At 50.0% G+C, this 10,040-nt stretch overlaps 1 protein-coding gene and 3 non-coding genes across 4 annotated transcripts; all 4 read left to right on the forward strand.

Moving 5' to 3' along the window:
• Positions 1-1,161: 1,161 nt before the first annotated feature.
• NCL (nucleolin) lies at positions 1,162-9,422 on the forward strand. Its single transcript, XM_065072889.1, has 15 exons — positions 1,162-1,415; positions 2,112-2,219; positions 2,814-3,108; positions 3,846-3,992; positions 4,401-4,592; positions 4,815-4,898; positions 5,203-5,338; positions 5,670-5,806; positions 6,297-6,423; positions 6,647-6,780; positions 7,141-7,276; positions 7,373-7,524; positions 7,981-8,107; positions 8,539-8,762; positions 8,943-9,422. Exons 1-15 carry the CDS (start codon positions 1,398-1,400, stop codon positions 9,020-9,022), a joined length of 2,097 nt encoding a protein of 698 aa, XP_064928961.1. The 5' UTR covers positions 1,162-1,397; the 3' UTR covers positions 9,023-9,422.
• On the forward strand, positions 5,062-5,133 carry LOC135580357 (small nucleolar RNA SNORD82). Its single transcript, XR_010474876.1, has one exon. It is a non-coding gene; the product is annotated as a small nucleolar RNA SNORD82 (small nucleolar RNA).
• On the forward strand, positions 7,619-7,695 carry LOC135580358 (small nucleolar RNA SNORD20). Its single transcript, XR_010474877.1, has one exon. It is a non-coding gene; the product is annotated as a small nucleolar RNA SNORD20 (small nucleolar RNA).
• LOC135580355 (small nucleolar RNA SNORA75) lies at positions 8,277-8,415 on the forward strand. The gene has a single exon (XR_010474873.1). It is a non-coding gene; the product is annotated as a small nucleolar RNA SNORA75 (small nucleolar RNA).
• Positions 9,423-10,040: the final 618 nt, after the last annotated feature.

The following is a 10,040-nucleotide window of genomic DNA, read 5'->3' on the forward strand; positions in this document are numbered from 1 at the left end:
AGAGGCACCAGGACAGCCCGGGAACTGGGTATATTGTCTCACCCACAGTTCGTTCCTTGCTTTCAGGTGGCACTGAGGAACACAGTGGTGTCCCCTCAAGGCCTGTCCCTGCAGGGCTGCATTAATTGAGAGTCTGTGGGGCTTTTTTCTTTATGGTTCCCTAGGATCTTGAGTTCCCCAAGTTATGGGCTTCTCTCAACCAGGCCTGGGAAGGACAAACTGCTTTAGTCACATCTGTCAGGAGCCTCTGGGAGCTGGCTGGATGCCCAGGCTGAAGCAGGAGGGGATGTGAGGTGCTGGGGAAGTCCCTGCAACAGAGGCCACTCAGGTCCTTGGGGAACACAATGTCAGGCAGGGACAGACCTACCAGCAGACTAGCAAATTGAACAGGGGTGCTGCAGTGCCCTGGGGTCATTCCTACCCTGACTTTATAGCCAGCGGGGTGAAATTCCTCAGGGTGAAAGCTGGTGTAATCTTTCAATAAATAAATTAAAAAGCATTCATTGGGCACGCAGAGTTTTATTTCCTCCCCAGCGGTGGGCCCTTTCTCCCAGCTGGGAGCCAGTGCAGGGCAGCAGCTGCTGGGTGCTCCTGTGCCAACTGCAGCGCCAGCAGCTGCACGCTGAGCAGCGCCTGCGGATGCTCCTTCAAGCTGCGCAAGGGGGCTCAGTGCCGCCCGAGGGCCGGGGAGGGGATGCCGGGGGCAGTGCTGAGGGGCCCCTAGCCCAGTCCCTTCGGCAAGGCCAAACAACACGGTAAAAACGCAGTCATGCCGAGCCGCGCCCCCGGAGCCGCCGCAGGGCCGCTCGGTGCCGCGCACACCGCGGGGCCGCCCCCGGGACCCCCGGCCCCGCTCCACCGCGTGGCCATCCGGCCGCCACGTGCTCTCCCGCGGACCCCGGCCACGCCCACGCTCCCCTAAGTCCCACCGCCCAATCAGGGCGCAAGCGCCGAGCTGCCGTCCTCTCATTGGCTAACGCCGATGCCTCCCGGGCGGCCAGCGCGTCCCCCCAGCTCTTGCCCCCCACCTCACAGACTCGCTCTCGCCGGCGGCTGTAACGCGCTTTCCCGTTGGCTGATCGCAAAGCGGGGAAGATTGGCGGAGAGGGTCGAGGGGCGGGGGCTGTGATTGGCTGGGCGGCGCGGAGAGCGCGGCGATTGGCCGAAGCGGGGGCGGAGGGGGCGTGGCCTAGTGCAGGGCTAGGCAAGCGAGCGGAAGGGGCCTGCGCTCGCTCTTTCGTATCAGTCCCCGGTCCGGGTTGCCAGCGCCTCGCCGCCGCTCCCGCTGACCCCCCGGGGCCCACTCCGCTCCTCGCCGCCGCCCCTCCGGACGTGCCTAATCTCCCTCCTGAGCCAGATCGGCCGCCGCCCCAGCGCCGCCAGGCACCGCCGCCATCATGGTGAAGATCGCCAAGGTGAGGGCGCCGGGCGGAGCCGCGTTCGGCCGCCAGGCGGGGAACGAGCGGCCGCCGCCATGGCGGGGCGCACGGAGGGCGCTGGGTGGCAGCGGGGTGGGGGGGGAACCGGGCCTTCTTCCCGCCGCCGCCTCCTCAGGCCGCGCCGGGCTTTCCAGGCCTGTCCCTGAGCGTGAAGATGGCGGCGAGGGGAGGGGCCGCGGCCGCCGGGAGCGGTTTCAAGCCTCCCCCCGTCCCGATCTCCATGTTGGCGGGCGCGGGGGCCCGGCGGCGGGAGGGGGAGCGGGGAACGAAGCTGGGGGGACCCCGGCGGGGTGGCGCGGTGTGTGTAAAGTTGCGGGGGGGCGGGGGGGGGGGGGAGGCTAGCACCGCCGCGCGCGCCGCGTGCGAGCGCGCGCAGCCCGGGGGGGCGGGGCTACGCGGCCACGCGGTGCGCGGGGACAGCGAGCACGTGGGAGCGCGGGGCGCCCCCGGGAGCGCCCGCAGCGCGGCGGGGGCAGCACCGGCGGGGCCGGGACCCCCCTCCCAGCGCAGGGCCGTGCTGGGCGCCGCGGGGGCGGGCTGGGCCGCCACGTGGTGGGGCCGATCGTCCGCCGGTGGCCGGGGCGCCTCGGGGCGTCCGTGCGCCGCTGGGCCCGGGCAGGGGAATGAACGCTGCCTAACAGATCGCGCTCTTGTGGTTTTTTCTCTTTTCAGACTCCCAAGAATCAGACCAAACAGAAAAAAATGGCTCCTCCCCCCAAAAAGGTCGAGGAAAGTGAGGAAGAAGAGTCCTCTGAGCTAGAGGAAAGCAGCGGAGAAGAGGTGATCGAGCTAGAAATGAAGTCAGAAGTATTAGGAATCACACACTGTTTTAGCCTATGTTCAGGTCTTAGGTTATTGAAATATCTGGTGTTCTGCTTCCCACAGAACTTGATTAGAAACTGTAGGTCTTACAGAGCTTAGCTCACTTGGGTCATGCCTGAGACTCTGCTTCAGGAAACCTAAGGAGAAGAAGATTCCTTAGCAAAAGGACTCATGTGTTATAAAAGTGTCATGAGGCTTGGGGGGCACATATTATGTGACAGCAGATCAGCGCTATTAAATAATTGGGGTCTGTCAGTTAAAGTGAATGATTAATTACTTCAGAGCATCAGCAATAAGTGATTTATCAGAAATAATGTGCAAGATTAAAAGGTTCAAGCTGCTGAATGCTACTAGAGAGATCACTTCAGAACCAAGGAATTTGGAGATGGTTTAATGCTGTTAAAAGCATTGAAAAGCTGGTTTTGAGTTGTATTAATTGAACAGAATAGGCAATTAACGTTTTAGATTACAGTTGCTGTACATTTGCCTGCTATTGAAGTAATAGTAGCTTAAAGGGCCAGCATAAGAGTCTTACACTAGTGTGTATTTCAGATGATCCCTCCGAAGAAACAGCAAAAAGCAGCAGTTACGCCAGCCAAGAAGGCTGCCACCCCTGCAAAGAAGGCAGCAACTCCTGCGAAAAAGGCGGTTACCCCCGCCAAGAAGGCTTTGGCTACTCCAGCTAAAAAGGCTGTTGCTCCATCGCCTAAAAAGGCTGCTGTCCTAACCAAGGGAGCGAAAAATGGAAAGAATGCCAAGAAGGAAGAGAGTGAGGAGGAAGATGAAGATGATGAGGAAGATGACGATGAGGAGGAGGAGGATGATGAAGAAGAGGAAGAAGATTCTGGTAAGTTACTGTTGAAATGGGTTCATCCTTGTGGTCCAATAAAGTTGCTGAATTTGAGTACATTTGGAATTGGAAGCTTAGTATGATCAGGGACTTGAACATAAGACCTATGGGGAGAGGCTGAGGGAGCTGGGCTTGTTTAGTCTAGAAAAGAGGAGGCTTAGAGGTGAGCTCAGCACTCTTTAGAACTACCTGAAGGGAAGTTATAGCCAGGTGGGGATTGGTCTCTTATCCCAGGCAGTTAGCAATAGGACAAGGGGACATGGGCTTAAACTCTACCAGGGGAAATTTAGGCTGGATATTAGAAAGAAATTCTTTACAGAGAGAGTGGTCAGGCATTGGAATGGCTGCCCAGGGAGGTGCTGGACTCGCCGTCCCTAGAGGTTTTTAAACTGAGATTGGACATGGCACTTAGTGCCATGATCTAGTAAACGGACTAGAGTTGGACCAAGGGTTGGACTCGATGATCTCTGAGGTCTTTTCCAACCCAGTCGATTCTGTGATTCTGTGATTAAATAGTTGTGAGAAGGGGGTTTATTGATTAGGGGAGAAAGGTGGGGAATCAGTGAAGTCTGGAGAACTGGCTGCAGCTGCATTACATGCAGAATATGAAGCATCTAGTATCCTGATCATTCTTCCCTGAACTTTGCCAAAACCTTGTGAAACAAAGTACTTTACTAGTGAAGTTTGCAGGCTCTGAGCGCCGTAGGTAAACACTCGCTGTCCTGTTGGTGCAGATGAGGAGGAACCGGCAGTGCCTGTGAAGCCTGCAGCCAAGAAACCTGCAGCAGTACCAGCCAAGAAGCCTGTGGCTGTGCCAGCAAAGCAAGAATCTGAAGAAGAAGATGACGACGAGGAGGATGATGATGAGGAGGAAGACGATGGTATGTAGGATTTAGGAAAACTTGGTGTGACTCTTAAAAAAGATGTTAAACTAACAAATGCTTATTGGGAGCTAGAGGGGAGTAGCGTAATGGATTAGTGGGAGTGATGCAGTGTGTGTGTGTGTGTCTGCATTTACTGCCCAGCTGACGTGGGCTGAGTGGGTGTTTATTTCCCTGTTGCTAGTAAAACTTTATTCTTGTGGAACAGGTATTTGCCTTAATTACATTAAGACTTGAGGAAGAGGCAGCTTTTAAGACACACTATAAATATATTAAACTCCTATTCTGAGAACATACAGACTTAAGAAGGCATGAAAAGCACTTTTTTACGTCAAAAGATTATTTTCTTAGTCTAAAAAGGTGTTCAATCTTGAACGTGTCTGAAATCTTGTGCTCAACTTGTTTCAGAGTCTGAAGATGAAGCCATGGACACAACCCCTGTTCAGGTGAAGAAGCCCACTCCAGCAAAGGCTGTGCCAGTCAAAGCCAAGGCAGAGTCTGAAGATGAGGAAGATGAAGAGGATGATGATGAAGATGAGGACGAAGATGAGGAGGAGGAGGAGGATGAAGAGGATGCTGAAGAGGAAAGCGAGGATGAAAGTGAGTTTAAATGTTTTTGAGACCATAACTCTCTAATAACAGGAAAGATGCCTGAGCAAAACCTTTGTCCTATGTCGTGGTCTTTTGGGTTGAGGAACAGTTGCTGTAGTGACAAGAGAAAGTCTCATGCATGACTGTTGCAAAGATTAATGCTCCTGTGTTGATTGAGTATAGGAAAAGTTGTTTTGTGCTTTTATTTCAGTGTTTTGTTCTCTATCGCAGAACCTGTCAAAGAAGCACCTGGAAAGAGGAAGAAAGAAATGGCCAATAAAAGTGCACCAGAGGCCAAGAAAAAGAAAACAGACGGTAAATAGCTTGTGGTCATCAAACGATTCTTGTTTGGTGGACTGTTAACTGTACTGTTGTTTGGTGGACTGTTAACTGTACTGTTGTTTGGTGGACTGTTAACTGTACTGTTGGTGAGGCACATAACTATGAAGGGACAGGATGCCAAGTGGGTTTTTTTTCCAGCACAAATGATGATTATAAGGGACTTAATACTGAAGTGTGATGTCACTTTTTTGAGCTGAAACTGATGTGCTAAAGCTGTTGGAGTCTGGTTTCCAATTCTTAAACAAGCAAACAAAAACTTTAATCTTTACATTCAAAGGTCCCACTTCAGCTTTCTCCGTCTTTGTGGGAAATCTGGTCTCCACCAAGGACTTTGAAGAACTGAAGACTGGCATCAAAGAATTCTTTGGGAAGAAGAATATTGAAGCTTTAGATGTCAGAATTGGTGCTTCCAAGTGAGTTCCTTAGTAGAATTTTGCTGCTTATTTCTTTTAATTGTCGGTAATTTGGTTGGAGGGGTATAACTGTGCTGATGCTGGTTCCTTTCAAGATGCTGGGATGGTTGGTTGGTAGTGGGTGGAAGCTGGAAGAGGCACAGTCCTGACAAGGGTGTAACACTTGCTGGCATGCAGCATTTGTTGTTCTCTACTGTTTTGGTTGCGTGGGCCAGTTAGCATTCATTTGATTTACACTCTTAACTTGACCCATGAGAACCTCTCTGGTTCTGGGTTTCTGTTTTCTGCTACTAGAGAAAGATCAGTTTAAATAGTGAGGTTACTCTTCCAGGCGGTTTGGCTACGTAGACTTCTCATCTGCTGAAGAACTGGATAAAGCTCTCCAACTGAATGGAAAGAAGCTAATGGGTTTGGAAGTCAAGCTGGAAAAGGCAAAGAGCAAGGAGACAATAAAAGAAAATAAGAAAGGTACAGCCCATAACTCTGAATACCTGTGCATATCCAAAAACAGCTGTCCTAACTGGGCCTTGGAGCAAGCTGGCAGTGTTACTGATGGCTGCTATTCTGCTCTTTTGAGTCAGATCTTCCTCGTTTTGTTCTTTTAAGGCAGATCTTCCTGGCCTGCTAATATACAGATGTGCAAGTTCAGACTGGGTTATCTGGAAATGTGATCTCAAGAAATAGTGCATATTGGGGGGAGTGTTCCGAGGAGGAAAATGTGGCTCTTTCTGAAGCTTTAGGACCTGTTCTTCTGAACTTGGTGCTTTTAAGAGAAGTACAATGGCAACCTAATTCACTTTCATAATAGTTGCTTTTTCAGCTTCTGAAAATGAGAATGTTAATTGCAGTTTATTGTCTGCTGGATTAGCTCACTGTGGTTCTCACTGAACTGGCAGTGTAGATGAGAGAGGACTTTTAGCTGGTAATGTGAAAGTAACTGTTTTTTCTTTATTTGCAGAGAGAGATGCTAGAACACTGTTTGTGAAGAACCTGCCCTACCGCTTAACTGAAGATGAAATGAAAGATGTGTTTGAAAACGCACTAGAAATCCGAATAGTAATGAACAAGGAGGGGAACAGCAAAGGGTGTGTAGCTGGGAGGAATGTTGGATTTCTGCTGTTCTTCAGGCTCCTGGCGTATTTTGATAAGCTTGTGCCCTTTAGCTACCTTAATGAGCCTGCTGCATTAGGTGTACTGAAAATGCTAATTTCTGAAGCAGTTTTATTTCATATCCTTCCTTCCCTCCCATTCATTAATTTAATTGTTTCTGGAAGGAGGCATTTGCTTATGTTCTCTTCTGTCTTGTAGGATGGCCTATATTGAATTTAAAACAGAAGCTGAGGCAAACAAAGCTCTAGAGGAGAAGCAGGGCACAGAGATCGATGGTCGTGCCATGGTTATTGACTTCACGGGTGAGAAGAGCCATCAAGAACATCAGAAAGGTACTTTTCCAGTCCAGTAATGTGCATACAAATGACACTTGGATTTTAAATCCACTTGTTTCAGAAGTTTGCGGGGGGTAGAGTAACTTAAAGGCACTGTAGGAAAACTGGAAGATATTGGGAAGGCACCTTTTGCCGAACTTGTGCTTTACATCCTGTGCATTTCCTGTCTCTACTGCGTGTTTTGGACAAAGGGGACAAACAGTGTAGGTGACCAAAACAGTGTTGCACTTAACCTCATGCCTCAGCTTGAGGTGGAGGGGGAGCAGTGCTACTTTCACGCTAGAGAGGATGTGCCTGGTGGAAGAGAGAGCTCTCCTTATCCAAATCTGCACCTATAGCAGTGAGTTTTCTCCACAGGAGGTGGAGAGAGGGAGTCGAAGACCTTAATTGTCAACAACCTCGCATACGCAGCTTCAGAAGAGGCTCTCCAAGAACTCTTTAAGAAAGCTTCTTCCATCAAGATGCCACAGAACAACCAGGGCAGGCCTAAAGGGTATGTTGTCCTGTCTCCTGACTCACCATTGTGAACTACTTAGCTCCACAAATCCCTTGTGCTCCCAGGCTGACTGAACTCTTCCTCTCCACACAGGTACGCGTTTGTAGAATTTCCCACAACTGAGGATGCCAAAGAGGCATTGAATTCCTGTAACAACACAGAGATCGAAGGCAGAGCGATCAGGCTGGAGTTCAGTTCACAAGGATGGCAGAAAGGGAACATGAATGCGAGAGGAGGATTTAATCGTAAGTGTTTGATCATTTGATCCTGCTTTTTAAATTATTTTTAGAAAAAAAGCATGCCTGTGGAGTGAAAGACTTGTTCCATAAGTGAATGTGCTGGATATGATGACTGATTATCTGAAATGCTGATGAAACTATAGCCAAAGTCCTCTAGATAGTCAAGTGCTGATCCAGCAGTGTCTGTCCAGTTAGCATCCCTATTGATGCAAACATCTAAGTGACAAATAAAAGATTGATTTTGACAGTACCAGGTTGGCTGTGGAGATACTTTGATATCAGGTTCTAACTGCAGTCTTGAGAAAGTTTTCAAGGACTTTCAAGTGCCTGAGCTGTGACTTCAAACCCCTCAGCCCTGAGACGTGTCCCAGGAGCCAGTAGTGGAAGTGGGATGTGATGTTAGGAAACTGATGCTTGCCTTGCTCAGGCTTAATGATCTTGGAATGTGTTCTCTTTCCACAGAACAAAGCAAAACGTTGTTTGTCAGAGGCCTTTCTGAGGACACCACAGAGGAGACACTAAGGGAATCATTTGAAGGCTCTATCAGCGCTAGAATAGTTACAGACAGAGACACTGGATCATCTAAAGGGTATGTTAAACATCACCTGGGATTAGTTCCGTTGCTACAAAGAGCCTCACTTGAGTGGATTTATGCAATGTGGGGTTTGTCATGCTTATGTGGGTGGGTGTTTGAAGGCGGTGACTTGCACAGAACAAGCTTAGAGCGTTGTGTGTGTTTGCAGAGCACAGCGTGTGCTCACTTCTCAATGAGCTCCTTCCTGCCGACAAATCTGTGGCAGCCTATGGATTCGCACGAGAAGAATATAAATTGTTCAGCACTGGCGCACTCACAATGGGGCTCCATCGGTTGTGATGAGCCGCTGCTGTTCTACAAGTGACACAGCCCTGACCCCTCTGTGGTTGCACAGGGCAGGTGTTTATTTCTGAAGGGATTATGATCAGGTACCTGTTGGTGGCGCTACAGCTTGTGGATTCTGACTGTCTTAACGCATTTCCTAGGTTTGGGTTTGTGGACTTCAGCTCCCCAGAAGATGCCAAAGCAGCTAAAGAAGCCATGGAAGACGGAGAGATAGATGGAAACAAAGTGATCCTGGATTTTGCCAAGCCGAAGGGTGAATTTCAGCGTGGCGGTGGAGGCGGATTTGGTGGTCGTGGCGGCAGAGGAGGCGGCCGAGGAGGAAGAGGTGGATTTGGTGGCAGAGGCGGTGGCAGAGGATTCGGAGGTAAGAAGAAATGCTGCTGTTCTAAGGGGGCATGCTTAAAACTGAATCCCAAGCCATTCTGGGGATTATGGTGTAGCACTGCCACAGAGTGTTTGATTTGAATCGAGATGGGTTTGGAAGGCAGCAGTATCTGTGCAAGGAGACCTGTAGCTCTGATTCTTCGCCTCATTTTCTTTCTAGGTAGAGGAGGTGGCTTCCGAGGAGGCAGAGGAGGAGGTGGAGACCACAAGCCACAAGGGAAGAAGATAAAGTTTGAATAAACTTCGCCTTTTCTCTCCCTTCTCCTGCTCTCTGAGACTATCTGAAAGGACTCCGGGGGTTTTTATTCTCCTTTTGTCTTGGCGGAGCCTTCGGAGGACATTCCAAGGTGCGAAGCAGTGCTGTGAGCGACTTGGAAGATACAATTTTCATTTCAAGGAAGAGAGAGCAAGCCATTTTGACTGCTTGCCTATTCACATGAACTTTTTAAAAAACGAGCGATAGATGTGGGAGTTTAGCCCTTGTCTGTGAGTTGTCTTGAATTTATAATGTTTTACCCATGTACAAAAATATTTTTTTTTCCTATAAACTTCTGTAGCATTTTTTGCTGTAAAAATGCAGAATGTTTTATCATTTGTGCTTCAGCACCCTGTCTTGGACAGATTAAAGGACCTAAACTGGTTCGTGTTACTTCTGTGCCACTAAATGAGGCAGGGAATGGTCTGTCCAGGGCTGCCTTGCCTCTCAAGGTCATTAACGCCACAGGCAGCAGCTCCTGGTGCGGTTCCTGCTCTCTGCACCGGCTCCCACAGCATCCGTGTGCGCTGCTTGCGGGAAGGAATAGGATAGTCGAGGTAAGCCCCATGCCCACAACCCATACTTGAAGATGTATGTATTGTTGCATGCCAGCCAATTGCTTTTTTTAATTGTTTTTTTTAAAAAACAAATGAGTAAATTGGATCTTGTACCAAGGCCATGCACCTCACTCATGCTCTCACAGGCGTTGCCTCTTCTCTTGGCTTGTCAAGTGTGAAGCAAATCCATGGAAACATGGGGTTGGAGAAGAACCTGTGCTTGCTGCCTTGAACAGCCACCTCCCTTGGATGTTCCTCAGGTTTGGGAAGGGCGAGTGCTCTCACCGGGGCAGGGGTGAAGGCAGCGGGTCCTGCCCAGTCCCCTGGCACTAATTATGTGAGGGGACAGGGCTGGCACCTGAGGGCAGAAAACAATGGGGGCAGCTGTTGTTTTGGGGCAGTTGTGGTGGCAAGGGGTGTAGCTGGCTGGCGTCCTGTGGGCTGT

The sequence above is a fragment of the Columba livia genome, chromosome 9, assembly GCF_036013475.1.
Source record: "Columba livia isolate bColLiv1 breed racing homer chromosome 9, bColLiv1.pat.W.v2, whole genome shotgun sequence".
NCBI classification, from domain to species: domain Eukaryota; kingdom Metazoa; phylum Chordata; class Aves; order Columbiformes; family Columbidae; genus Columba; species Columba livia.

Bases quoted from the DNA above. Each gene is read 5' to 3' on its own strand.
- NCL (XM_065072889.1), top strand. The intron at 5,339-5,669 runs GTGAGTTCCTTA...TTACTCTTCCAG, and splicing joins GTCAGAATTGGTGCTTCCAA to GCGGTTTGGCTACGTAGACT. The intron at 8,763-8,942 runs GTAAGAAGAAAT...TTTTCTTTCTAG, and splicing joins CGGTGGCAGAGGATTCGGAG to GTAGAGGAGGTGGCTTCCGA.